At 51.2% G+C, this 24,982-nt stretch overlaps 1 protein-coding gene across 2 annotated transcripts in view; it reads left to right on the forward strand.

Annotated features, from left to right (window-relative positions):
* XDH (xanthine dehydrogenase) overlaps positions 1–24,982 on the forward strand; it is a 253,277-nt gene that overhangs the window by 49,277 nt on the left and 179,018 nt on the right. The window contains exons 35-37 of one of the 2 annotated variants that reach the window (XR_012774875.1): positions 750–938; positions 2,238–2,405; positions 3,375–5,439. Coding sequence is in view for 1 of the 2 variants with exons in the window: in XM_075496546.1 (XP_075352661.1) it covers positions 750–938; positions 2,238–2,405; positions 3,375–3,425 (408 nt within the window). In the remaining variant the exon portion in view is untranslated. Of the gene's footprint in view, positions 1–749; positions 939–2,237; positions 2,406–3,374; positions 6,756–24,982 lie in introns of those variants that run through there. The other variant, XM_075496546.1, reaches the window with a different exon arrangement.

Raw genomic sequence — 24,982 nt, forward strand, 5'->3', positions numbered from 1 at the left:
ATGAATGTTTCTGCCAAATCTTTAGACTGGTCTGCCTGTCAGATCTCTCTGTGGGCACAGAGAGCAGAGCTTCTTCATGTAGGGTTGTTAAAGCGCATCCTCCTCTCATAGCTGCTCCCCTTTCTTTTTTTTTTTTAATTTTATCTATTTTTTTATTTTTATTTTTTTCCTCCTAAAATTTACAGTAGAAAAATTACGCGAAGAAGTCTTTAGTACTTAAATGGATATAGGAGTGTGTTTGCAGGTGTCTGTGCTGGTGACCTGAGAATATGCAGTACTTAAGAAAGCATTTATACTGAAATAGAAAGCATAAAATAGTTTGTTTTCAGATACGTTGTCTTCAGTCCTTTTAGTCTTCTTGTCCTTTGAATTATCAGCAAGTACAACTCATTCAGTGTTAGTCTGTCTGTGAAGGAATCAATATTTTGGCATTGATTTTTTTTTTTTTTTTTGCCTTGCTTCATCAGAAAATTCCTGTCCTGCGTTTACAGCATATCTGTTTGTGTGTATTTGTAAATTGCTTCACCTGCCAGGGAAATGCAGCCACATCTATACGGGAACACCGGAATTGTGCAAAGGTGCCAAGCTGTACTCAGCAGAAGGGACAAGAGTTTAGAGATGAAAAGTGGGAAATTAGTCAGGAGGGGAGGGCTGAAAACTCCGGTGGAAATCATCACTGTTTGTTCTTGTGCAGGGAAGAAAAACAACAATAAGAAAATGAATGTAACCTTGTTTGGATGTGTTTGTAGATAGAAGGAGCATTTGTCCAAGGCCTTGGGCTCTTCACCATGGAGGAGCTGCGGTATTCTCCTGAAGGGAACTTGTACACTCGAGGCCCTGGGATGTACAAAATCCCAGCGTTCGGAGACATCCCAACAGAATTCTATGTGTCTCTTCTCCGTGACTGTCCAAACAGCAAGGCAGTTTATTCATCCAAGGTATACCTGCGAGATCTGCAGGCCTCTTACTGCTCTAGAATTCTGTGAAGCTGAGTGTGCTAAAGTAATGATGCACGTGTCTAAATAGTTAATCTTGTTGTGCTGTCCTTATTCTGGGCTCAGGTTTTCCCATTCCTTACCAGAAGTATGTATACTGTCCTTTACAGTTAGGAAGAACTGAAATAACCTGCACGTTGCCGCCTTGATTGTGCATCAGAGAGAACTGAAGTAGCTTTGCTGTGCCAGTTCTGCTGTAACAGAGGCTGCCAGCCTCCCCCTGCATGTCAGCTCCCTGGTTGCCATTCCCTGGCAGCAGAGCCACCACTGCGGATAACACTTCCAGCAGTGTCATTTCCCCAAATCCGACATACCAAGATCTTGTGTCTGAGTTCTCATGTTTTGCTTTCTTCACTGTTTCACAGTGCTCATGTCACCCTTAAAGGTCCATTATTAATCCACGTGTCCTTCAGCTGTTTCCACTGCAGCCAGTGCTGTTCTCTGCAGTTAGTGAAGGCTGCACAGAGCAGGGCTGGATGTACAGCATCAATGAATTTGCTTTAGTTATGGTTCAACAGAGCATTTAGAGAGGCCACCCAGCATCCTTATCTGTATATGCCTGACCTGTGTCCTTACAGGTTCCCATTTCTCCTCCATCCACAGGAATCTTCATCAATGAGGAAAACTTTTTGGGTGATTAGTGCTAATGACAGAATTAAGAAAAAAGCGTCTGGCAGGGACCTCAGTACTAGATAATACTGGTGTAATCCCTGAGGGAGGCATTCCTGCTGGTTTGCAAGGACCTCCAGTGATGGAGCATCATGCTCTCTGCCCAGACCAACTCACCACTGCCTTATCTGAATTCCCTTTGCTGCAATTTTAGCACCATCCAAAAGGCTGTGGGAATGGGTTAGTCCCTTTTTCCTTCATAACAGCTTTGCTGTGTCAGAAAGCTTGTGTTTTCCTACTGTCTCTTCTTTAAATGGACTGGGGGTTGTTTTAGCTCAGTCTTTCCTCACTGATCACACCTGGCAGACTGGAGGCTGTTTTAGCTTTGTGTTTCCTCACTGATCACATCTGGTAGACTGAGGTTCACATTTGGAAGGCAAGGGGCTGTTTTGGCTTGGTCTTTCCTTCCTGATCACATCTGGGAGACCGAGAAGTTACAAAGAAGGAACGAGGAATGCGAACAATTCCTGATTGTCACATAGGGCTTGCTCACCTTTCTGTTAGCCTCATTAGTCTTTCCAGGGCCAGGATTGTTTTGGGCTGCAGCCTCACTCTTGCTTGTGCTCTGTCTAGGCTGTGGGAGAGCCACCTCTGTTCCTGTCTGCCTCAGTGTTTTATGCCATTAAAGATGCCATCTACTCAGCGAGGAAGGACTCTGGCCTGACTGAACCATTCAGGCTGGACAGTCCTGCCACCCCAGAAAGGATCCGCAATGCTTGTGTGGACATCTTCACCAAAATGGTAACAGCTTCTGGTTTCATAGTCTGCTCCCTAGCCAGCCTACCCCACATGGAGTGTGTGTGCTGGTCACAGTGGCCCAGGTCTGGGATTAGGGCAGGATGGAGAGGCTGTGGCCCTGTTTAAGCGGATGGTTTTTATTTCTTGGGTGTTATCCTTCATTTAACATGCCACCGAATGAGAGACAAATCCACAGACTGGCATTGCAGGAAGGGCTGCCATACAGTATCAATGAAGTTGCAGTTCATCCCTCCATCTTCCAAGCGCTGTCTGTAGAACAAAGTCCCTGACTTGTTGTCCTGATGCTCCTGACTATGATCTCTTAGGGCATCACCACCACTAACATATCTTGCAGGTCCAGTTTGTGATTTAGTGGTGTCTCTCAGGGAGGGAGGGAGAGGAAAGTGTTAGAAAATGCTCACTTCTCCTGAATGTTATGACCACAGGAGTGTCCTTAGAGGCTGTGGGCTTGATCTGAAGGAGTGCAGGAGTTAACCCTGTTACTGTCTCTTCACGGGCTCCTCCTCTGTTACAGTGTGACAGGGCTGCATAGGAGTGGGTCCCTGTACAGAGTCCTGCTGATTCCTGTGTGACTCAGAAAACATAGCTGTCTGTCCATGTGGGCATCCTCCAGGCTTTCATCAGCTTAAACCCCACTGTGGTTAACAGCAAAACCTGGATATCTTAGTCCTTCTCACCTAACACCTGCATCACTGTCTGGGGAGAAAGACTCAGAAATGGTTTTGAGAATTTGCACAAGCTGTTGACCATCAGGCCTTCAGCTAGGGTCAGGCACAGCCTCTAACAGAAGTGCCATGAGACAGACATCACTGTGTTTTGAAAGAGTGGGATATGAGGTCAGATCTTCAATGGTACAAAGTCACCTACCTCAAAGGGAGCATGATGGGGCATGCTGAACCCAGGCCAGGACCCTCATTTGTTGCTAACTTAATTTTTTTTTTCTCTTTACAGTGCCCTTCTGCTGAGCCAGGGACCTTTAAACCATGGTCTGTGCGTGTGTAAAAGGGAAGTTTGAGGAGCAAACTCTCCTCATAAGACTGAGCTTACACCAGAGGGACCATAAGGCAGTAGGACTATAATGGGGGGAAAAAAAAAAAAAAATCTGTGTTCATGTGGCTCATCCACTGATTCATGGAGCTTTCACACTTAATTGTCCAATCATTGTTTTCTCTATGAGAGGGAATTGCTGCCAGATTATAGCTGTGCTGTAGGTTCAAATGAGGAGTAAGTGGAAGGTGATATTATCCAGGTGTAATTGAAAAATCTTACAGGTTTCATTTAAAATTGCTGCAAGGATGGGCGACATGCTTATTACCAGCCAATGTGAAATAGCAGAGTGGTTGTTTCTTTTTTTCCTACTATGGGGAAAAGATGGATCACCTTGTGATGCTATGCCAAGAAGGACTTAAATGCACTGAACTCAGACAAACAGTCCTCTAGCTGAGATGGTGGGAAGGCATGAGAGGCACTGAGGGCTGGACCCTGTTGTGTCCCCTCTGCACACAAAGCCAGATATACCCTAGAATAAGATGAGGAGGAGTTTTCATGTTAACTAATGAAGATGGTCTTACCTACGTAACAAAAGTGGCTCAGAGGAAAACCTTAAAATGTGACTAAGAGCTGATTTATCCCAAGTTAAATGATGATTGCTTTGTCTGCACTGGGGCTTTAATGAATTCTTAGTTCATGTGCTACCTTGTCTTCTCTGATTAAAGACTAAAAACTAGAGATACCAAGAGGACTTCCAGCAAGATGCTGCTTCGTTTGACACAGCCTTTTCCCGCCCCACACCTCCACATCTTTCCCCATCTTTTAAATAGGAAAGGACATCAGAGACCTTGGAGTAATAAAGTTACTTACCGTTGTTCCCAAGGCAATTTATACCAGCCCAGGCAAGGGACAGGAGGAGGATGGACACAGCTGGGGATTAGTTGTCTCTGGGTGCCCTCTAGGGTCAATCCCTTGCTGTCCCTTGCCTTCTTTTCAAGACAACTCTTAGTTTTGCTGAATGTCAGAGAATGGGTATGTTTTGCTACAGGGACTGCTTGTCTGAAAAATGTGCTGACAATGTAATGACCTCATGCTTTCTGGGTTGAATGTATTTTTCATGTTGGATTTAATGCTGGGCATCCCTCTTCACAGGTTTTGTCACTGTCAGATTTAACACTGTAGAATCATGTTATCTCTAGATTATGTCAGCCATGTACTGTACCTGCTCATCATGTGCAAACTTTTATTTGTTTCTCTGGCCCACGGCTTTATGAAAATGTCCTTTCTATTTTTGCACTCCTAGGGCCATCAGAAATATGGTGCAAGAGGATGTAACTCCATTGCCTTATATAAAATTTTGCTCACATACAAACTGCTTAAAATTGGCCTCCATCTTAGGACTTAACAATGTATGCACAGTTTGAAATATTTTTTTGAAGCACTCCAGGGTATATAGCTTGGAAATGTGTAGATTTATTTCTCAGCTTAAAATATTATGGTTCTACCATCTAGAATAAGGGCATTTATATATGTGAGTTGCAGAAAGTATTTTGTGCTTGGTGGGCTTGCTATGTAATTGTTTTATTAATTGAAATATGATATTGGTGTTTCTTAAACTCTGAGGTACTGAGTTTAATGAGGGCAAGAACACATTTTTGTTTTCTCCTGAAAGCTGGCAATATGTAAAAAACCTCTTGGAGAAGAAAATGTGATCATTTGTGTGCAAGAACAGCTATTGGAGCCTGTGTATTCATGTGTTTGGATGTCCAGGAAGGGATGCAAAATACAAAGTCTGTGAGGTAGATTGGTATCAACACTGTTTCTGCGGCATCCACCTCGTGATTGCTGGACACGCTCATTCAGAGCAGGCTGAGACGAAGTACAAAGGGAACGTAATGTGTCTTAATGCAGAACACGGGGAGCTACCGGCAAAGAGTGTGATATCGCGGAGCTTCCAGCGTCAGGGGAAAGCTGCCAGCGTTGGTGAGGCCTGCTCCCTGTGAGGGTCCTGGGACGTGACAGGATGGTTGCTAGCAGGACGAGCAAGTGCTCTTTATTCCCTGTGGGTCTGGGAGCACCTTTTTCATCATTTCAGAATGGGTTTGCAGTGTCTCACATAGCCACAGTGCCCGGTCAGGTGAAATTTTTTTAAATTAGATGTATCAAGTCTCTCTTTTGTTATTTGCTTTGTGCATTAATTTGAAGTGTATTTGCCAAGTTATGTGTACACGCAATGGTCAGAGCAGGCTAGTTCAGTGCAGACCTTAGTCTGTGGAGCCATTTTTGCTGCATCATCAGTGAACCACTGTTTCCCAGGCACCAGTCCTTGCCCTCAAGCCCACCCCAGCTCAGGATCCTCTTACTACCCTTCCACAGCCACTAGCTGATGGAAGGAGAAAACACCTTCCTTTTGGGGTGCACTGGAATTGAACGTAAATGATATCGAACACCTGAGGTTGGGGGGCAATGGTATAAAATCAGAGTTGCAAAGTAATTACAGGAACTAGGAAAAAGGGAAGCTTGGAGACTAACAGGAATTTACAGAGATATCAATGTAATACCTGGCTGGGCTGTGGGTGAGACAGGGACCCTAAGGAACATGAAGCTGAGATTTTCATTTCACCTCTCAGTGTCTTAACATTTCATATATTGCTTTCCCATGGAACTAAGTGCCAGGCACCTTAGGGAAGGACTGGGACTCGCTGTGGAGGGCTGGCAGGAAGAGATGATACTGCTATGGGATAGCCTGACTTAAAATGTGGTCTGCACTACAAAGCTGTCCGAGAACAGCTCTCCTGGTGTAAATGCACAGCACGGCTCTCTGCTAGGTGCTGCATCGGATCTCTTCACGCACATCTGGCTGCATGGGATTTCAGCTTGCAATTGCTGAAGGGAAAGCTACTTACGAAGAGAAAAATGTTCCTTTCTTAGTACTTTTCAGTGAAATACAGCATGGATGTGTGACTCTAATGTTATGTGTAATAGGAAATTTGCTGCTTCTCTCCTTCCAGAACTGTATCCTCAGAAGAGGAACTACGCCATCTTGCTAGACTGTAAAGTATTACGCACAATAATGGCACTTAAGTAATAATTGCTGTAGCTGGATAGTTTGTGGGAGGGTGAAAGGAGGCCATCTGATCTGATGTCTTAACGCTATTAATCACGTCGCTCAATGAGAGAGGGAGGCCAAGTTTTTGGTAAGTGTTTTAGGTCAGTTCTAATCAACAGCTTTCACTATCATTCTTTAATGAGCATTGTCAAATCGGTGTCTTTGTCACATGAATGTATGCGGAATTCTCTGTGAATGTCACAACACTGCAAAATAAAGCTAAAAAATATTCTGGAAACTGGTATGCCGTAGTAAAAGTCTGTCACGATTTGAAAGCTGGACAACTTCAGCTCATCCTTGGTGTTTGGCAAAGAGGGACCCCTCCCAGAGGCTGCAAGGCAGATCAGCTCAGTGGCCAAGGCTGGGAGAGGGCGGGTGCTTGCTCCAGGCGACGCAGCCGGACGCAGCAGGTGAGCCAGCTGGGGAGCCCGGGCCTCCCCTGGCCACGCTGGAAGCCAAGTCCGAAAGAAAGCAGAGTCAGTCCTCGCAGTTCTCTGCCAGGAGGAGCTTACGGTAGCTGCATCGTGTTTTCCACAGCAGCACAGGGATGCATCCTGATGCTTCTAGCCACCTCCACCGGGCCCACCGGCTGCTGAGACAAGGTGGAAGGCTGGCTGGCTGCGTGGTGTGGCTGGTACCTGGTCCAGACTACCATATCCGTGTGCCGTTGGTAGCGAGTAGAGCTGAAAGCTAGGCTTGACCCATTTGAGTCAGCCCTGTAAAGGGGGGACCTCACTCAAAACTTGCGAATGGAGCAAGCGTCATGTTGCAGCCCTGGGGCCCTCTTGTGCCTAAACATGCAGGAGGTACGAGGTCATAAAGCAGGAACAGTTCACACAGGACAGATAAGACCAAATGATGGGCCGGGCCAGGCCTGGCCTTCCCTGAGCATGAAAGGATTGGGAACATCACCAGTGGTTCCCCAGGCGGGTGTGCCACCCTGTGTCATATCTCACCTACTTGTGCAGAGTAGACAGGCTCCGGGCGATGTGCTCCTTTGGGAGTGCTTCTTGCATCTGCGTGGGGAGATTTGTCACGAAGAAGCCATTGCCAAACCTCTTGGCCCAGAAGGGAGCCCCGAATATGAAATGGCAGCGCAGGCAGAGCATGTGCGGATGCTGCTGTGGTTTGCAGCAGGTCCAACCCACCCTGCCCCAAAACGCTAGGTTTGCTGAGAGCTGTTTACGCCGTCACAGTTCAGTTCATGCAGTTTTCCAAGCCCCAATGCCACGCATTTCCCTAGTGCCTGCTCTTGCTGTATTTGAATGCGGTTCGGCCGCGTGAAGAGCCTTGATACCCTGTCCCTGGCAGCGGTCCCTCTCAGCTCTCTGGCGTGCCTTTTGGAGCCGTGACATGGACAAGCGTGCCGCATGCAGCTGCGGTGCGAGGGTCTGTCTAGGACCCAGCTGGTATCTTGAAGTGCTTGCATTTGGATTAACGCTCTCCGAAACAGTCCCTCCAGCTGGGGTGTGTCTACCAGGTCTCCGGGGTGCTGAGGAGGTCTGACAGAAAACTGCTAGAAAAGGGGAAAGCAGCAAGGTCCCAGCGGTAGAAATGAGACAGTTGCTTCTTCTGTTGGAGGGACAGCTCGCTGAACATCTGCTCTGATAACCAGCTGTAGGTCCACTGCACTTGGGTGTCGGTGAACTCGGGGAGGAGGCTGTCCACGGGCAGCCCGGCCCGCCGCAGCAGGTGACCCAGCTCCTGCCTGAGGAAGCCAAACATCACCACGTAGTCATACTGGACGAGACAGGGCTGGCAGAGGCTGACGAGCGGTTTCCAAGCCACGCTGGCTTTGTGCTGTCCGCTGTCTAAAACATCCTGAACGAAGCTGCTGAAGGAAGGGCTGCTGCCCATGCCTTGCATGAACACGGAGATCAGCCTCTGGAAAGGGTCCCTGACAAACAGGACTTTGGTGTAAGCCCCTAACATGGCCTCTATCTCCGTCAGGTTGAACTCGCTCAGCTGTGTCTCCGGACTGCGCCGCCAAGGGTAGGGAAGCAACACCGGGAGCGTCACGTTTTCGTTCTCGTCTAGCTTCTCCAAAAGCTGCTGCCATTCCTCCATCCCTGTCGATGGCACTTGGCAGTAGAGGAGGTCCAGCTTGGTGCTTACCCTCAAACTCGAGAGCAGGCGGGCTCTCTCCTCCCGGCCCGTCGGCAGTGTGGTGACTTTGCCTGGTCGGCTGCAGAAAGCTCTCAGTCTCTTCTTCCTGAGCTGCTGAACATGAAGGAAGGTGTCCAGTGTCAAAGTGAAGCCCTCCTCCGCCCTGGGGGCCAGGTCACCTGGGAAACACCATTTGAAAGATGAGGGTGAGGAAAGCCCATAGTGGACCTCTGTCCTGAGCTGGCACCCCAGTACAGGATGCTGTGGCAGGCTCTTTTCCAGTTATTCCAGCGTGGAAGGGATATAGCATGAACGAAGAAGATGGATAGGAGAGGGGAGAGCAGCCCTGCCTGGCAAAGAGCTTGGTTTTGCCGGGAAATGGGTTTCTGTCCCCGCGAACGTGTGAGATCGTGGACACCCAGACTTTCCCCACCCCGCTTTCCCCAAACCGCCATGTCTGAGCACTGATCTTGACTGTAGCTTTGTGCCACAGACCCTGTTCTCCACTAAATCATAATTTTTGCTTTTAACTCCTCGCTTTCAACTGAGCTTAACTGAGGTGAGTTTACTAAAGAGAGTCAGAAATATTCTGAGAGATTGAGGAGTAGTAAATTGCTTTGTAGCTACCAATACATGACTCCCCGCAAATCCTTTTGCATCTGTTAATTGGTTAACATCAGCTATCAAATATATGCAAAAGCAAGAGATTATTCTTAATGGCTCGGGGCGATTTAGGGATCCAAGTGACGTAACTTCTTGCATCAGTTCCATATGTAAATTTTTTCTCCTGTAGATAAAAAGGCAAAAGCAAATAAAAAGCAAAAAGCAAACAGAAACGAGAAGACAACAAAGCAAATATAAAAGGCAAAAGCAAATAAAAAGACTCTATGACAGTCGGTTTAATTCCTCAATTTCAGCTTTGCCTTTTACTCTTTATCTTCTTATTTTTGATGTGAAGAGGCCATAGTGGGTTTGAATGCAGAGGATGAATGCCTGCCTTGCTGCTTTATCTGTTTTTAGCAGCAGCGTGTCTGCCTCGTCTGCTCAGCGTAGGCATGTGGCAGCCCTGGGGAGACGGTTAGTCTGATGGTTTCTCCTGGGTCCTTGGGAAGTTAAATATTTCCCACTGATTCGGGGAGGTTGTTGCACAGGGAAGAGAAGCACAGTTAAAATTAGGAGAAGGACACCAGGAATGCAGGAAGAAACACAGCGGTGCCTGAAGCTATCCCGGGCTGCTCTTCAACTCGCCCAGCCCCAGACTGACAATGTCTGCAAAATCTAGTGATGACTTTGCCCTGGATTGACCGGGACTGGAGGGGAGGGATGCATTTTTTAGGCAAGAGAGGCATTAATCACTGATTTCCATTTCCATTTCCCTACCCCTGCTCTCTCCAGCCTCCCGAAAAGCATTTCAACCCTTGCTAGCCAAGGTTTTGGGAGTTACCTCCAGCAGTCTGACACCTGTTCCCCACCACACCTGAGATCAATGACCCCACTAAGGACATAAAGCTGCACGGCTCCACAGCAAGGGCTTTCTCCAAGGGCCATCCTGCCCCTGGGGCTGTGCAAACAGTATTTTCCGTGCCACAGGCATTTGCCCACCAAGAACCTGCAAAAAAAGCTCCGGGTCATTTCCCCCATGGTACAGAAATACTGCTAGCCATGCAGAACCACCACGGTGCCCAGGTGTTACCTTCTCGGCCGGTGGCCGGGCTCCGGAGAAGCAGCCTGCAGCTCAGGAAGGTGGCAATGCCCAGGGCAGCCAAGAAGACGAGGCGGGGAAGGAAACGCATTTCTCGGGTGCTGCCGTGGTGCTGGGAGCCAAATGCTGTGCCGGCGAGCAGGTGAGGACCTGGAGGAAGGGAGTTGGGGAACCTCCTGTGTTTATTTAAGAGGAAACACACCCAGAGCTGGGTTAAAGTACTGTTTGGGCAGCAGCTCGGCTAGGGGCAGGGAAATGGCCTGAGGCACAAAAGGTGCCTCCTGCCCTATGTTTACAACGTGAGCTTTTGAGGCAGAACCTGCCTTTTTTTTCTGCCAGAATTCCACCACAGAATCGAGGTCCTCAGCCCTAGGCCATGCCAAATGACTGCGGTCCCTGTGAGAAACGAGCCCTGCACCCACGGCCCCGTGCAGGGTCCTGCAGAGCCAGGTGGGGCAAGATGTCCCTGGTCCTCTGATACACCTTGTTCTCTGCTGGCTCTGCCTCTCGCTGAAGCACTGCTTAGGGGAATGCCGCTGCGGGGAGCGGAGTGCCCCAGGACTGGGGCTGAAAAGCGAGCGCTGGGCCGTGGGTCCTGCCTCCGTGGTGCTGGTGGGTCTTTTAAGGTAGAAGCTGGGGCAGGGGAGGTGATGTGATGGGGCACATCCAGTGTCATGTGGCAGGTCCATGACTAAGCAGGGACTGGAAGCGCTGAACTGCTGCCTGTGCCCTTCTTGCTGGGGGCTGCTTAGAACTTGTGACTGCTGCTTGTTTTGTGAGAGCAGCCGGAGACCCCAGGCAGAGCAGAGACCCCATTATACCGAAAAGGGGGTGCACAGGCATGCAGGCAGGCGCACATGCTGCTCCTCCCCTTCCCCAAGGAGCCGCAGCCTGGCCGCGGAGTGTGACAACTGTGAAGACCAAGGCAAAGAGGACTGCAGCAGCCTGGGAGCATGACCCACTCCCATCCAGCCCCATGGTTATCACAGCTACAAAGACTTCAAAATCGAGGAGTGATTATTTACAAATTGCCTTTTCGTGGTGAGAGTTGCCACCGGCAGCCAGGCCGCAGGCTGGCATGTTGAAGGGACACAGTCCGGCTGAAAAACCCTGCAGCCACGAGGGGTTATAGTGGCCAGAGAAGAAGGCATCGCTGCCTCGAAGCTCGGGGAGAGCAAGCGGGCACGCCGGGCACGCAGACCTGGGAGGGGACCTGGCCGGGCAGTCCCCGGCCATCGTGGACGCAAGGGCTGTGTTGCGTGGGGGCCTGCCGGCGAAGCAGCCCCGCGTGTTGGAAACCCACCTCCCAGGAGGTCTCGATGGAGCCTGACCTTGTGCCAGGGGTGATTTGCTCTGGTCTGGACAGCGGAGCCGTGATTTTCCCACCAGAGGGTGCTCCGCGCCCGAGGAACCCCTGCCGTCCGGCTACATGCAACGCTTCCCCACTGAGGCTCAAAGACCCAACTTCACGGCCGTCATGGCCCCATTTGCAACTTTTAAAGTCTACTGGGTCTCCTTCGAGCCTTGGGAAAGCTGCTGGGACTCTGGGAAAGGCTGTGAAATGCTTCCCGTCTCTCAGCGGGAGGGATGCGTTTCCTCCAGGTGATGGGATCCCCACGTTGGGAGGTCAGGTCTTGCGGCCGGACCCCGCTGCACGTGTCCCTGCAACCTGTCCCCCCAAATCCAGCAGAAGCAGGGTACAGCCTGAGGTCGGGGTGCGTGGGGGCGGGAGCGAATGGCCGCCCTTTGCTTCCCTTCCCAGCAGAAGACACGCATTTTACTTGGAGCTGCAGTGCCAGGCTTACTCCTCCCAGCCCGATGGGTCTTAGGGCAGGAAGGGTGCCTGAATGAAGGATAAAGATTAACTGCAAATAAGTGTTTCTTGCATTACTGTAGTGCTGACCACCCCACAAGAGCTTCGCGATCATCGGGAAATGACAGCTCTCTACAAGGCAGCATACCCTGCTTTTTCTCCAGGGCAGGTTAGCGGGTGCGGAGACCAGCACCGTGCGCCTGCCCTGCTCTGGGCGAGCAAACTGGTGCTCAGCAGTGCTTCTCTGCAGCTCCCAAAGCTGCTCTGAGGCAGCTGGGCAGCAGCATCTGTGGCCTGGCCTCACACCTGAGCAGCAGAGCCCTGCAGGGGCTGCTGCAGGAGCCTGTCCAGCCGCCAGCCGACCCGGCTTGAGCGCAAGGAGGTCCTTCTTATTAAGAGTCTGCAGTAAGGCTAAGAAATAAAAAGGCAGAAGGAACTCTGCAAGTTCTCTTAGTTAAGCAGGTGGCAGCAGCATGTGCCTTCCTGTATTAAAATATAACATTTCAGCAGGGACTGTCCCAGCTGCAGCCCTGGCGAGTGAAAGCGCAGCTGAAACTGGTAGGGAGAAATGCAGTTTATTTTTATTTTACAGTCATAAGGCGAAAGCAAAGAGTTGTTCTCTGCCTGAGGGGCAGAAAAAATAGTGAAAAACCCCCTTTTGGTTTGCATTGCAAGGAAACAGCATTTATAAAGTTTTATCAGTATGGGTCTCTTCAGAGGCGCATGAGATACGGCGTCTGCTGTGCCTTTGCGACCTGCAAACAGGAGGAAACCGCTCCTGAGCTGCTTGGGGCTGGGTTCGGGGAGCAGCTGCTTTGCCGTGGCTGCTTCAGCTGAGGGGCTGCCCGGGGGCTTGTGCCCCAAATGCAGATTTCCCTTCCTTAACAGAGCATAGCTGGTTAAGTTTATTAATTGGAGGTCAAACTCCCTCTCGGTGGCCGGCAGTGCCGGGGCTGTGCTAAGCCGTGCTGGTCAGTGATGCCCCGTGGGTGTTAGCATCCAAACACCACTCACATGCCCAGGTTTCCTTTTTTTTTTTTTTTTTTTGGTGCTGAAAAGTTTTCTCAAGTGTCTGTAGACACTTTAAATTTAAACTTACTGCTAGGCTTTCCCTGCTCGTCTTCCATTGACTGCTTAGAAGTGGTCAACAAGGCTGAGACTGCAATTCTTGAACTGAAAGGCTTCCTGCTCTGTGCTGTAGGGAGGCAGCACCCTTTTTGGGCACAGAAGCCAAGCCAGGCGTGGAAATGCACTTGCGTCCTACTATTTAATGCAATTACACAAGGGAATTAATTAGGGAATTAATTTGAAGCTTCACCTTATTTAGGAAAACTTCTACTGCTGTGAACATGAGAAAAGCTATCTTCTTTTTCTTTACACCAGCAATAGGATCGCCTGAATAAGGATTTCCAGATTTAGCCTCACTGATGGCTCAAACTAGATTGCCTTGGGCTCCCTTTTTTTTTTTTCTCATAGGATGCAAACCCTTTGGAGATATTCTTATATGTTAATAAACATCCTCGTCTTCAGCCTTCCCACGTTCCTCCCACACTTCCAAATTTTGCAAAGTATTGTCTTGTGTGACCATGACCCGCGGGCGCTGGTGTGCCGGTCCCCCCCCTTGTTCCTTGTTCCTCCTTGCGCCCGCCTGCGCTTGTGGGAATGTGAACTTTGCAAAAGTGATGGCAAACGCCGCCTCATTCGGCGAGGGATGTTTTTACATTGCGCGTAAAGGAAGAGCAGATAGGAAACCTTCTTTTTCTCCTGCTTCTTGTTTGGAAACTCAGATACGATGTCTGTCTTGCATGTGAAGTTGGGCCCGTCTCTCAGCAGAAATGTGGGAGCAGCCGGAGGAGGAATGAGCTGCCCAGCTCCCAGAGCATCATTTAACGTAGAAAGAGTCTCTTGCCTTTGGGAAGGACGGTCCTGAGAGCAGGGCCGCTGGCTGGGGATGCGTTGTGCTGAGTGGAGGGGGATTCCTTGAAATCAAACCAAAAAGTCAAGGGGGGAGTGGGTATTTGTGGATAAACTGGGGCTGCTGCAAGCTGAGTGGATGGCCTTTTCTCCATCACATCTCCTGATTCCCCGAGCTCCTCTCCGTGTGCTCGTGGAGAAGGTTGGTTGCCCGGCTGGCTTCGTCACCGGGGCACAGGCTTACCCCATCGCCCATGTGCAGGACTGCCTTAGTGGCAGGGGCTGCTTGGGACGAGGTTTAGCGCTTTAGTGCATGAACCGGAGCATGTCTAAACATCGGCTCCTTTAGTCTTGTGGTCATTTAAGAGATTTGGCCAACAGTGGCCATCCTTGGCTGCTTTTGGGCTTTCCTGGTGGGGAGGATTTGGGATTTTCTTCTATCTAGCTCCTGCCAGATGTGGGCAGCTGTGGTGTGAGCCAGTCTGCCCTGGGCCCCTCTCCATCTCCTCCGGTGCTTGCATTCAGCACTGCTGCCCAGCTGCCAGTGTTAGTGGTGGGCTAGAAAGGTGGAATTTTGTCTTCTGTGTTGGGCAGAGCGCACCAGGCTGGCTTTGGGCAGGCGGTGAGAAGCCGGAGGCCACGGGGACTGTCCCGTGCAGCAGCATCCTGGGACTGGCCAGTGCTGGACCAGAAATAGTTACGCAAGGCGGAAAGGAAAGGAAAGCGTGTTCGCATTGCACCCAAGGAGAGGAGCAGGTAGGACAATGTTTGGAGTGGTCGTACAACTCCGGCGCTTCCTGTTTTCCTGTGGGCAGGAGCTGTGATTGTCACTTCTTATTCAGCTCCTCATCCTGGGAGGAAGACGGTATCGGGCTGTACGGGGGCAGCAGGATGTTTATGTGGTAGGCTGAGTCAAGGTGCTGCTTTTAATACTCCCCGGAGCAGAGCCATTGGGGGAAATGTACATTTTAGATTTTTATTTTTATTTTTATTTTTTTTTAAAAAAAGGCTCATAAGCATCCGAAGTGCTTTGCAATTGCCATGCGGGCTGCTGGCTTACTGCCAGCGCCGACTGACAATTTTTTCTAAGGCTATTACACGAGGATTTTACAAGGTGCCATGAACTATTGGTAATTTAGTGAGGATTCGTGTAATTAGTGATGCTATATTGAGAGGCTTTGCTTAATTACTACGTAAGCTGTTAAACTTCCCGTTGACTCAGACAGGCCCGCGTCAACGTGAACACCTAACTGTGGTGGGGAGAGGCTGAGGCAGCCGTGCAACGTCCGCCGCGCGTCCAGCCGGAGGACCCCTCTCTCCCCAGTTTATTAGGGACAAGCGTGTTTTCCTGGGAGAGGGGGACCGGGGGACTCAATGAGCCTGAACTTCATAAAAACCAAGGGGATTACAGCCATCGTCTCTCTGCAGTGACAGATGGGAATCCCATGGAAAAAAAATAGCGCGTTTGGATCCACGCGTGCAGGGGAAGGATGCTCATGGGTCTAGTGGCCGTCACCTCCATCTCCGCAGCTCCTCACGGGGTGCTGCCAAACAGCACAGGACCTTCTACCACCAAGCGTTTCTCTAACCAGATCCCAGTCTTGCTTTGAGTCCCGAGCACCTCCCAGCTCCTCCTGGCCTTCCTCTCCCCTCCTCTGACTGCTAAAATGCTGCAGCACAGCAGGGGCTGGGAGAAACCCGAATCGCTCACAGACAAACCAGGCAGCACCTATATGTGTGTGGTAACTTGGAAAATCTAGTCCTTCACCTTTGCTTTCTCATTTATTTCTAATATAAAGCAAGTCTTGTCCTGGCCGTTATGTTCCTTAACAACACGTGCTTTAGGGTGCGACTCTCGGCTGCCCTTTATTTTAGGGCCCTGACTGCAAACAAATAGCGTAGGCAGATGCTTATTTATTCCATCCAGACATGTCTCCTCTTTGGACCACTGTTCCCTTTGGCACCAGAGTAAGAGGGGGATCCACAAAGCACCCTTGGGAGCCACTTCTCCGTCCCACCAACGTGGGGGCGAACCATGTGCTTGACCTCCAGCTTCATGGAGATTGCCCCCCCCCCCCCCCTTTTTTTTTTTCCTTGGGTGGCCACAGCTGCACTGCTGGGGGCTGCGCAGAGGAGGGTCTGAAATGTCTCAGGACCTCCTGGAAAAGAAGTGGTGGTGGTGAAAAACGTTTGCATGACAGGAAGGAAGTCTTGGATGTAAAACCTCCCTCACCAGAGCCAGACTTTGCTCTCCCTCCTGTGGTCCCTGAAGGGAAGGGGAGGCGTGGGCTGGGGGGAGACAGGCAAAGCAGGATGGGATCTCATGGGATTTGGGCTCGTGTCTCCTGTGGGTCCTCTTTTCCTGAGCCTTGGCTCCCTCATTGCAAAACAGGGACCCCTTCCCCAGGCTTCGCACCCTGCGCCTGCCCTGTTTTTTGGGGGGAAGCACTTTTGCTTTACGTTTATGGCAGCATCTTCCCCTTTTTGCCTCATTTTTTTGTGCCGCTGCCTGTCTGGGTGAGGAAGGCTCTTGCACACGTCTGCTGGACGTGGGGGGATGGTTTCTCAGGCAGCTTTTGGCTCAGGGACTGGCTTTTGCCGATGGTCCCCGAAAGCTGAGCTTGTTCGAGGGCGCACCGAGACATCTGCCCATCGCTCCTGGCCTCTCCTGAGGGAGTGCCGCCACGTCACGCCGCCGGCTATCCCGTTTTCTTGGTCGCTGGTTGTTTCCACTATTCACGTAGCAACTCTTCAACTATTCGGAGATCTCTGACTTTTCCTGAGCGACTTTCAGAGGAGGCGGCGGCATGGCTTGCTTGGGCTACCTCCACACCTAGCTTTGCGGGATGTTAGTTCTGATGAGCGATGTTTTCGGGAACTCCGGAGTCTCTGGTCCCGACTGTTTTACTGTACCAGAAGTGGCAGGGGGAAAAGGGTTTAAGGTCTGTTTGTTTTACTTTTTTGTCCAGACAATAAGCCAGCAAATAGTCCCAGGTTGTTTATATTTGGATAAGGCTGCTCCACGTCCTGTGAAAGGAAAATGACACATCTACTTCTCCTGGGAAGAGACGGTGTGGGACAAATGGCCCCGGCTGCAGGCAGGCATGGCTGCCAGAAGCCTCGTGATGCCACTGGTGTGATGCCACTGGTGTGATGCCACTGGTGTGATGCCACTGGTGTGATGCACGGGGTGGTGGGAGCTTTGGTCCAGCCACGGAGGGCATGGCAGGGGCACAAATGCCTGGTTTGTTCCCCATTGGTGGCATTAAGGTCGGGGGCAGATGCACAGGAAGGGCAGAGCTTGGGCCCCAATGCCAGCCCCACACCACCTCCTCCTCTCCCACCGGCTCCTGTGGGACACGGGGCTGTAGACACCAGGAGGTGGCTTCACCAGTCTTCCCATCCAACAAACTGGTTTTGGAGTCTGTGGGATGCGAACCACAAACCAAGATTCTGCTTTCCTGCGTTTTTCCCGAAAGCGTGGCACCTCCCAGCGTGACGCTGCGCGGGGAAAGGGCAGGAAGCATCACGGGGCGTTGGGCTGCAGGGCTTTGGGCTGGCTCTGCTTGGTTCCCACCATCCCCTCCCCGGGCACCTGACCGCACCCAGGGACACCCAGCTCGTCGTGCCTGCGTGCCCCCGTCCCTCGCCAGCCCTGAACCTCACGCCTTCCCACAGCCAACAGGATTTAGCTGCTGCAAACAGGACCAGCGGCAAAGCTGGGGCTGAGCTGGCAAGGGTCAACGCCTGGCCCTGTCCAGCTGGCTGCTGGAGCCCCTTGCCTCGACAGGAGCCTTGTCCGAGCACGAGCAACTGCAGGATTCATTCGGGGGTACACCGCATCCAGCGTCCCTGCTCGCTGACACCCACCCAGGGCCAGGTCTCGTGGATGCGGGAGCCTCTCGGCCCCCGTCTGGCTGCGCAGAGCGGAGGGATGCTCTGCCCTCCTCTATGCTGGCACGCTCCTGCAAACAAAACGCATACCTGAGATGTTTTTGCAGGAGCTGGGCAGCCCTTCATGGCTACGCACAACCAGGAAGGTTATAACAACAATCACAAAACATTTTTTTTTTTTTTTAATTTATTTTTTAAATTACTCGCTTGCGGAGAGCACTAGCTGCTTGCCTGACAGGGAAAGGTCAAGCAGAGGGGAAAATAACACACGACCCTGAGGCCCCGCAGCACCACCGGCGCTGAGACACGTCAAGGGAGAGGAATTTTCTTGGCCAGGGGGTCGAGTGCCTGTTTTACCACCGCGGAGCCTCGGCAGCTCCCAGGGCAGCTCTGCAGGCTTCACCCTGGGGCAGGCGCTTTGAGAAAGTGCCAGGAACTCGCTGCTCCAATGCAGTCTGTAGCTCCAGCAAAATCCAACATCCTCCTTCTTGATGTCAAAATTGGTCAGAAATATTCTTTTTGGGTTTTTTTTTTTTTATTTCCTCGGGGTTATTTTTATCTAAAAGTGAAGAAAAGAGAAACTTACTTCTCTTCCTATTGTTTTTCTTCCCAGCGTTTTTGGATTTAGGAAGGAAGAAGAGGGGAAATGACTTTCCTCCCTCATTCAAAGCTGGCAAATGCAGCCAAAAATTGCCTGCTGCTCCCATTATTTTACTTTTATTAGTAAACCTCGCCTAACTGTCTGTAAATTGGGGATTTCTGCGGATATTTTCATTCTGTGAAAAAACCTCCTCCCCTCCTTCTCCTCTCTGAGGAGCCTGCATGGCAGGTATGGGTTGAGGGAACTGCTCGCCATGAGTTCAGGGCTTTGATGGACCCATCTGGGGGTCTTTGGGGAGACAGGGACCTCAGGGCTTTGACAGACCCCTCTGGGGGTCTTTGGGGAGACAGGGACCTCAGGGCTTTGATGGACCCATCTGGAGGCACTTGGGGAGACAGGGACCTCAGGGCTTTGATGGACCTATCTGGAGGCACTTGGGGAGACAGAGACCTCAGGGCTTTGATGGACCCATCTGGGAGTACTTGGGGAGATGGGAGTGTAAGAGCCCTGCACTTCTGTCCCTCCTGTTTATCCACGTCTTCATCTGTACATCTTGGTTGACAAGAAGAGTTGACTCATTGCAACATCATCCATCACCCTGCTACCTACCACCCTCCTAGCCACCTCCAGCACTCTGTGAAGGACATCGCTTTTGGTGACCAGCCTTGGTACTGACAATGGCACGTGACCTTCTCCTTGGTGGTGCTCCCTCTGTTGTGGGGCGCAGAGATTGCAGCATGGCAATGTCATGTGTTAAATTACATTGATTTAAATATGTTGGGGTTTTTTTTTCCCCCTCCTCAAATGGTTGTTCTCAAACAGTTGTGGCAATGTTATTCAGCGGGATCGCGTTTGTCTCCCTGCAGGTGCTGAGGCACATTTGATTTCAATCTCTCCAAACAGGCTGGATACAAGGGAAGCAGCTACTCGTCACCCGCAGCACCACATTTCCACAGAACAAAAACGCGATGTTACGAATGAAAGGGCCTGGAAACACTGAAAAATCACTTGAGAAGAAAAATTACACCAATGAGCAAATCGTCCCACAATTAAAGCAGCAGCAGATCCTGGAGTCAAGGCAGTTTCAGTCTGAAAAAGCCCAAAGGATTTCAGCTATGCTTCCTAGTGAAGGGCATAAAATGCAGCAGCTGTTGGAAGTCATGCTCTGGTGCTCCACCTGCCCCGTGTGCTGAATTCAAAGCAGGCGATGAAACCCTTAATTAACAGGGCAAGAAAGGCATAAAACAGAGGACCAGAGACCTCTGTGCCTGAAGAAAAGGTCCAGGAGGGGCCAAGAGCTGTTTCACCCCAGCAGCCGCCTGACTCTACGAGCCTTCCTCTTCCCCTACGCCTATTTCCACTGAATGCGGCACACGGGAGCAAATCCCATTTTGGGAGCTCTTTGGAAGCGGAGATTTCAGATGCACCGTTGCTAACTCTTACTGAAGACCTTGTGGCAGGTTTTGCCTCTGGGAGCTCCTGACCCCCACCAGTCACTGCATCCCGGTTGAGTGTCTTCAGATGATTCTCCTGCCGAAGATGAAGAAGGAGGCAAAGACGATGGGTGATGGAGAGGCAGCACCAGGTTCTCCCCCATGCGAGCCCTACACCCTGCACAGACTTTGGGAGACGCACCCACAAGCAGGCACCTATTGCTTGCTTTGGCCCCTGAGGGAGGGCGAGCCAGAAGGGAAGGGGTGGGAAGATGCTGTAGACCCCATGCCAAAACAGCGCTTTCAACAGCTCCTGCATGGTGGGAACTGGCATTGCTGCTGGGATTGATGTGGGAGTGCTGCCCCGGCCCGTGGAGTTTAACTGGAGCAGAGCACTGAAACGCCCCTGAGGACCTGGCTCTCGGGTCCTCCTGAGACTTTTTTAGACCCTTGGCTGGTGGTTTGGTGTTGCTCCAGCACATTCCCACCCCCTTACTCCTTCCCCGGCAGCCCCTTTGCCGATGACCGTGCTGGTGTCCCAGGAGAGCTGCCAGTGCCAGCTGCCTCTATAAATACTCCTGCTATAAATTCAGAGAGCTCGGTCCCTGGCAAGCACAGCCCTGTCTCCATCACCGTGTTGCAGGATGCCAGGCTGGAAACTCGCAGTCTGTGAGCACTGCCACAGGAGAAACAGCTCTTAACGTCTTGGTAGAAGACTTAAATTTCGATTTTCAATTGATTAATAAAAGCAATGCAATGGTGGCTCTCTAGGACTGAAACGTTTCCATTCCCTTGGTCTTATTTAAGTCAAATATTTTAATTTTTGTACCGGGATAAATTGTTTTTTTGAAAGCAAACTAAGACACGCGTGCGTGCATAAGCACTGCAGGCTCCGTGGCAATGAGCCTGGGAGCTGGGGTTAGACGTCGGTGTGTTGGAGTTGGACCCGTGGGTCCTTGCTTTGCCATTTCATGGAGGAGTCAGCACGAAGCTTCCCACGGCTGCAGGATACGTCCTTCCATGTCAAAGGCTCAAGCTTCCCCAGCGGCAGCGGGCTGAAGGCAGCTCTCGCCCCCCTGGCCCCCCTCGCTCTCCCCAGCCTGGGGAATAGCAGCAGCGGTATTTCTCAGGTTGACCTAAAGGGACATTTTTTGTGCTGTCCTTGTCCAGATTGACTTTCTGAGCCTTTTCACGTGGTGAGGCTGAGTCCCCGGGAATGGCCCCATCGGACTCAAACCCACGCGAGGAGGAGGAAAGCCTCGCCTGCCCGCCCGTCTCCGGCAGCCCCCTGCAATATCAAAGGACGTCTCAGGGATGGGCTGCAGCGGGAGCTGCTTTCAGTCCTGAGTGCCACATCAGCTACATCCACACCTCCAGTGAGAGAATCGAGATTTATTCTTAAAATGAAAAAAATACGCACTTTTCCTCTTCTCAGGGAAAACTCTCACTCCCTTTTACTCACTGGCCGAGAGGAACGGCTTGCTGGGGGTTGAGGGAAGCTTCTGCTCGAGACCCGGGAAATGGATGAATTCCTCTTGGTGCATCTCCTTTTAGCACTTGAGGATTTCTTCCCCAGTCACAGAGAAAAGCAGGCAAGCGGGCCGGCAGGCAGCAGAGCCCCTGCCAGCGTTTTTCTTTCATAAACGACGCTAGTGATTTCGGTGGCTTCGAAATAAGGTTTCAGTGTGTGAGTACCTGCCCCGAACAGACACAGCAAAGAAGAGCGACGCTTTTGCATTAGAGGAGACTGAGAAAATCATTGGCGTTCAGGCTTGAAACAGCCTGTCCCAAAATTGCGGTACTCCCGTTCCCTGCAGAGTGCAGGCAGAGGCGGGGAGCAAGCCCCGAGGCAGTCCCGCGGGTACCGCTCCTCCCCGCGGCTCCCGGAGCTGCGTTGGGGAGCGTGGGTACGGCTGCGTTGAGGACGACGGGCACACGTGTGTGGGGGACCGTGGGCGTCGTGTCGTGGGGGAGTGGGAAGGGTGGGAGGAATGCCTGTTCTCCCGCGCTTATATTTATCTCCCGGTTGATGACCAGGCTCACAAGGCAGGATACGCCTCCCTGGAGCCCGACAAACTCACAAACATCTACCTGGGAAGGATGCAAACCCGAACCCCGCTACTAAAAATATTCAGGCAAACAGAGATTTTCCAAAATAGAGTTCCAGAGATGCTAAATCTGGTGGCGATTCGTCAAGGGAGGAGGGCACAACCGCTTTATTTTTTTTCCCCTAAGGCAAGCAGGAACAATGTAAATCGTGAACGTCGTCCGTCCTACCCCGTCGGCTGGGCTGCCGTGCTTTGAAGCACTCATCAATAACCCCGTGGGCACTGGCTTCCCAAGAAGGCAGACCTGCCGCAAAAACAGGAATCCCTTATCGGGCAGCAGGAAATTCTATTTTTACATGAAGTTCAGATTAAAAATAAAAGCGAAAGAGATGCACTGGGGGTGCGGGCTAAAATTAAACCTTGAGCTTCTCCCCTGATGGCTGGCTCCTGTTGCTTGCCTGATGGAGAAACTGATGGTGAACGCCAAGAAGGAGCCTGCTGTCGCTGACTGCTCTCAGTGGGGTTCGCTCTGCTGCAGCGCCTTTCTCCTCGCAGCGAGCTTTGTGAGTGTGGCTTAAATAAATCACCTTGGACCACTGCTGTGGCCAAGCCCTCCGTCCTGGGCAAGCGGGAAGAGGCTCTTTCACGGCTTCATGCAGCTCCTTGACGTATTTCTGAGCCAAAGGTTCAGTTTCTGACGGTCCCGTGAGCTGCCCTGTCCCACGCCCAACCCAAGCCCTTCTCCGACCAAGCATTTCTGCATCCAGGTGTCTGACATGATGTACCTGTGCATCCTGAGGGTCCGTCCTGGCCAAGTGACTCCCTTGCCACCTGCAAGGGATGGACCAACGCATCTGGTCTGGATTTTGACCATCACCTTACAAAGTTTTGCCAGATCCACAGTAACAAAACAAGCTGTGAGCCACAATCCCCAAATCTCTTCCTTTCCTGCAGTCCAACCCGGAAAAGCGACTGCCAAAACAGCGCTGTGGCCGTGTATTTTCATTACCACTGTGATTTGTACAACAAATGCATTGCATTTGCAGCCATGCTTTTGTTCTTCGGCATCGCAGGGTTCTGCCAGCTGAAGCCGCACTCGGGGCTTTCCTCTGAGCTGCACCAGCTTTACCAGCTCTGTGGGCAGGGCGGCACTGGGGCAAGTCCTGCAGGGACCGCCGGTCGCGAAGGTGGCCCTGCTGGCACCTTGTCAGCAGTTCTGTCGGGCAGCTTGTTTCAGGCTTATCTGTATTGGTCCTGGGATCAAAAGACTTTTTGCTTGGCTTGCAAAAAGCAATTAAAATGTACCCAGAAAAGTCACCTGGTAAAACGAATGCACAAGGTGTACGTCTCCTGACTGACCACGCTGACATCTTTTTTTTGTGTGTGTGTGTATATATATATATATATATACACACATGTATAGGCACAATCTACCTCCTGCCTGGGAAAAGTCCCTTTCAAGTGTAGATGGAAAGCAGGAGGGCTTTTGAGCTCAGGTGGGCTCTCTTTGCACCATGACAGGGTTTTCAGCTGGGTGAGAGATGCCCTAACCCTGCGAGGGCTATAACCAGGTGCTGGGGGCTCGCAGAGGGACACCTTTATCGGTGCCCAGCCAGGGATGGGTGTTTTACGGCTCAGAGGACGAGCAGTGTAAGAGCACAGCGTGTTAACGCTGACTCTAGCCCAGAAAAGCAGCGAGTCTCCAAAATGCGGTGAGAGGCATGTAAATGGCAGTCAGAGGTGAGAAACCACAGGGGTGAGTTGAATGTTTTGAAGCTCCACAGGAGCAACGGAGCAAATGCGCTGAGCCTGGGGGGGCTCAGCCCTCGCTTGCCCTGGGGGTACCAGCGCCAGCTCTGCCTACGCCGTCCCTACACAAACTTCACCCAGTTGAGTTGCTTATTCTGAGAGGGGAGAAAGCAAAAGTGTGTGATGACTCTTTTCTGCAGCAAAGTTTCACTCCGAGCCTTTGGCTGCAAAACATACCCTGCAAGTCGCTTGCTTGGAAGAAGCGCTTGAGAGCATTTGCAGCCTTCCTCAGGAGAGGGAAGTCCAGGAAAACGGAGTGGAGCAGCCTGAGTTAGCCAGACCCCCGCAAATGCTCCGCAGAGGTCTGGCTTGCCAGGTGAACAGGAGTTTGAGAGCAAAATTTCTTTCACCTGAGCTGGTCTCCTCCTACTTAATGCAATTATAGAGGGGTTTGAAAGGCTGGGGGGAGAATGGTGGGGCTGGTCTGCTGCTGCCTTTGCTGTTGAGAGCCCTGGTGTGAAGGGAACAGCCCCTGGAGAACAGGTGGGGAAAGGGAGGGAGGGAGGGAGGATGGATGGATGGATGGATGGATGGATGGATGGATGGATGGATGGATGATGAGAAGCATTTGGGGCTGGGTTTGGATACTCTTGAATGCCTAGGGCTGGAGGGAGCTGTCTGGGCTGTTGGTTCAGCCATACTGTTGTTTTTAGAAGATGGCTTTTTGGTTTTGGGAGATGGTGAGGCTGCAGCATCCGTTACTGCTCCTGTTTGTGGCTGGCGTGGTCAGCTGCACGTATTGAAATTTAACACTGTAGTATCATTTGCTTTGCCTATCTTCTTCTGCACTGAAGTGGGTATGTGAGAAGAGCCACTGTCAGCCTTGCTAGCTAATATGGGCAAGAAATTAAATTGTGTTGGGCAACCCCATGTGCGAATGACTGTATGCGGCTCACATGCAGTGACAAACGAATGTCTGAAAGCCCACAAAAATGCAAGCCTGTGATCTCCGCTATGTTGTGTAAGTACTTCTCACTTCTGCCGTTTACTGTAAGATGAAGTGGCGGAATTTGGCTTAAAAGAGAAGTGATGTGAAACGGTGCCTAGTCTGATTTGGAAAAAGCACTGATTGGGGAGGGCTGCTCTTCCGCCCTGGGGTGCAATCTATTTTGAACTTCACCCTTTAGAATTATCTTGTTT

This window comes from Mycteria americana, chromosome 3 (assembly GCF_035582795.1).
Source record: "Mycteria americana isolate JAX WOST 10 ecotype Jacksonville Zoo and Gardens chromosome 3, USCA_MyAme_1.0, whole genome shotgun sequence".
In the NCBI taxonomy this organism is placed as follows: Eukaryota; Metazoa; Chordata; class Aves; order Ciconiiformes; family Ciconiidae; genus Mycteria; species Mycteria americana.